The sequence below is a fragment of the Gavialis gangeticus genome, unplaced genomic scaffold (assembly GCF_001723915.1).
Source record: "Gavialis gangeticus isolate Ggan-Ray unplaced genomic scaffold, GavGan_comp1, whole genome shotgun sequence".
Taxonomy (NCBI): domain Eukaryota; kingdom Metazoa; phylum Chordata; order Crocodylia; family Gavialidae; genus Gavialis; species Gavialis gangeticus.
In genome coordinates, this window is record NW_017729018.1 from 9,009,136 (window position 1) to 9,011,268 (window position 2,133).

General features: G+C 41.6%; 1 protein-coding gene across 1 annotated transcript in view; it reads left to right on the forward strand.

Annotated features, from left to right (window-relative positions):
- The window catches only part of CHAF1A (chromatin assembly factor 1 subunit A), a 23,841-nt gene extending 22,699 nt beyond the window's left edge, over positions 1–1,142 (forward strand). Inside the window, exon 15 of the mRNA XM_019513407.1 lies at positions 643–1,142. Within this exon, the coding sequence (XP_019368952.1) occupies positions 643–740 (98 nt within the window). The 3' untranslated portion in view covers positions 741–1,142. The remainder of the gene's footprint in view (positions 1–642) is intronic.
- Positions 1,143–2,133: the final 991 nt, after the last annotated feature.

Consider the following 2,133-nt stretch of genomic DNA (forward strand, 5'->3'; position numbering starts at 1 on the left):
GGGGGGGGGGGGGAGGGGTTGAGCACCCCTGCTTCAGATGGTAGGCAAGGGGTACATGTGTGTTCCTTGAGTTCCATAGTCCATAGGCAGCATAAGCATCCTACTCCAAGACGCCTCCTGTCAGCCAGCTGGGGTAGGTCTCTCCTCTTCTGATGCTTAATTGACAACATTATGTAAACATTTTCTTCCAAATTAAAACAAAATTGGCTTTTAATTTTCAGATGCACTCAGCAAGCCTTTGCAATAACTTGAAAGCAGAGCACCTTCTGGGCTGGAACCTGCTCTGCTCGAAATTTTGGCCTTTCTGTTCAGAAGGTTTATTTATTTTCCTCAACACACAGCTGAACTGGCTTAACATAGGATTTCCTTTAAATCCACGTGATTAAAGCAGTGAAAAGAGCTTTGTGGGCTGTCATTTTTAGGCTTAAACCATGCATAGTTTGGTTTAGCTGGAGTTGGATGGAAGCAGGCTTAGAGCGATCAACTTTCTGAACAAGTGCCAATGCAGGGGGAGGTATCTAACTAGTGCAGACTCTGCAGAGAGCAAGCCTGTGCCCTAACATGAGAACATGTATTGTAGCAGCAGCAGGAAAATTGCGCTGTTTCAGTGAAAGCACAAAACCTGTTTTTTGTACTTCACAGATTCCAAGTCCACAGTTACTGAAACGGCTTTGGAATTGGATGGTGCAATTGGCCCCACGCAGGAGGATGCTGCAGTCAGCCCACCCAGCGCAGTTTGAGACGTAATACTTACTAACCCCCCTGTATGTATGTAGAAATCTTTAGGAAACTTTTTAAACTTTGTGTATCTTTAATACAAGATACTTGTTCAATATTTCTTGTAAAGAGAAGACAGCACTTTGTTCTGCTTCAGACCAGATGGAAGCTTGAAATTTTTCTAGTTCTAGTTTTTTAGCTAAAAAATATTGCATATTAATCTGTCTTTAATAAAGCATTATGAAATTGTGATACTTTTGTATGGAAGGTATCTAACTCATGCTCTAAAGGTAGCGTGGGATCTTAAAATATGTAAGCTTACTGCAATGCCAATGGTAAGTCTTCTGTTCATAATTCTGTATAGCCTGGCCTTTGGGGCATAAATGATGACATGTACAATTATATTTGAATTTTTGCTACCCACATTATCTGGCTTTTCTGGTTTTCCTTCCTATAGGGACAATAGCAGGGGCTGATGTTTGGGGGCAGGAAGAGAATGTATATGAGATGACACCCATGTGCCTTTCTGAAAAGGCCAATACCAATTACAAAACTGGCTAACAATTCAATTCAGAACCGTGTGAAGCGTGCTTGCCTGCAAATGTCTCATTTTAAAACCTCACTTACTGTACTATGTGCGTAGTGATTAGTAGCTGTATCCTAAGGTGTACCTTTAAGTGTACCTTTTGGCATATGCCAAGGGAAGTTGTCTACATGTTTGGCGGGTCCTTGTCATTCAAAGAAAAACTTGAGAAGTTGCAGCACATACTGAATTTACTGTGAAGTCCACACCTCAAAGAAAGGCTATGATCATACTCTAATTGGAAAGACTGACTACGGGTGGTGAACATCACTCTTCACTTCCAGAGTATGGGGCTTGTTTCTGGTCCCATAAGCAACTTTTGCTTGATGTGTCAGATATCATTTGTATTTAATCTTCTTGTTCCTACTCAACTAGATGAATTTCATAAAGTAAGACTTGAAGGGACTGTTGGGGTAATCTTGTCTGATTTAATGCAAAGAGGGTTGACTGTTCTGTATCATGTCTCGGTACAGCTGGACCATAGCATGTTGTCAGAAACAAGCTATAGTAAGACTTGGTAATAGGGAACATTAGGCATACCTTAGTTCCAGTTTGTACTCTCCTGCTTTTAACATCCAGTCCTTAAATCCCATTTTGTGTGGCTTTCTGCTAGAGTGCAGCCTTCCCAGTACTTGACTGTCTGCAAAGGTACTTTTGGAGAAGTAGGCAATTTGAGTAGTTTCCTCAACTTTACTAAAATGCTTGGCTTCAAATATCTTGTCTCCGGCCTTCATCCCTTGATTGGATCTTCAGCTACACTGTGTGTGTGTGTGTGTGTGTGTGTGTGTGTGTGTGTGTGTGTGTGAGAGTGTGTGTGTGTGTGTGTGTGTGTG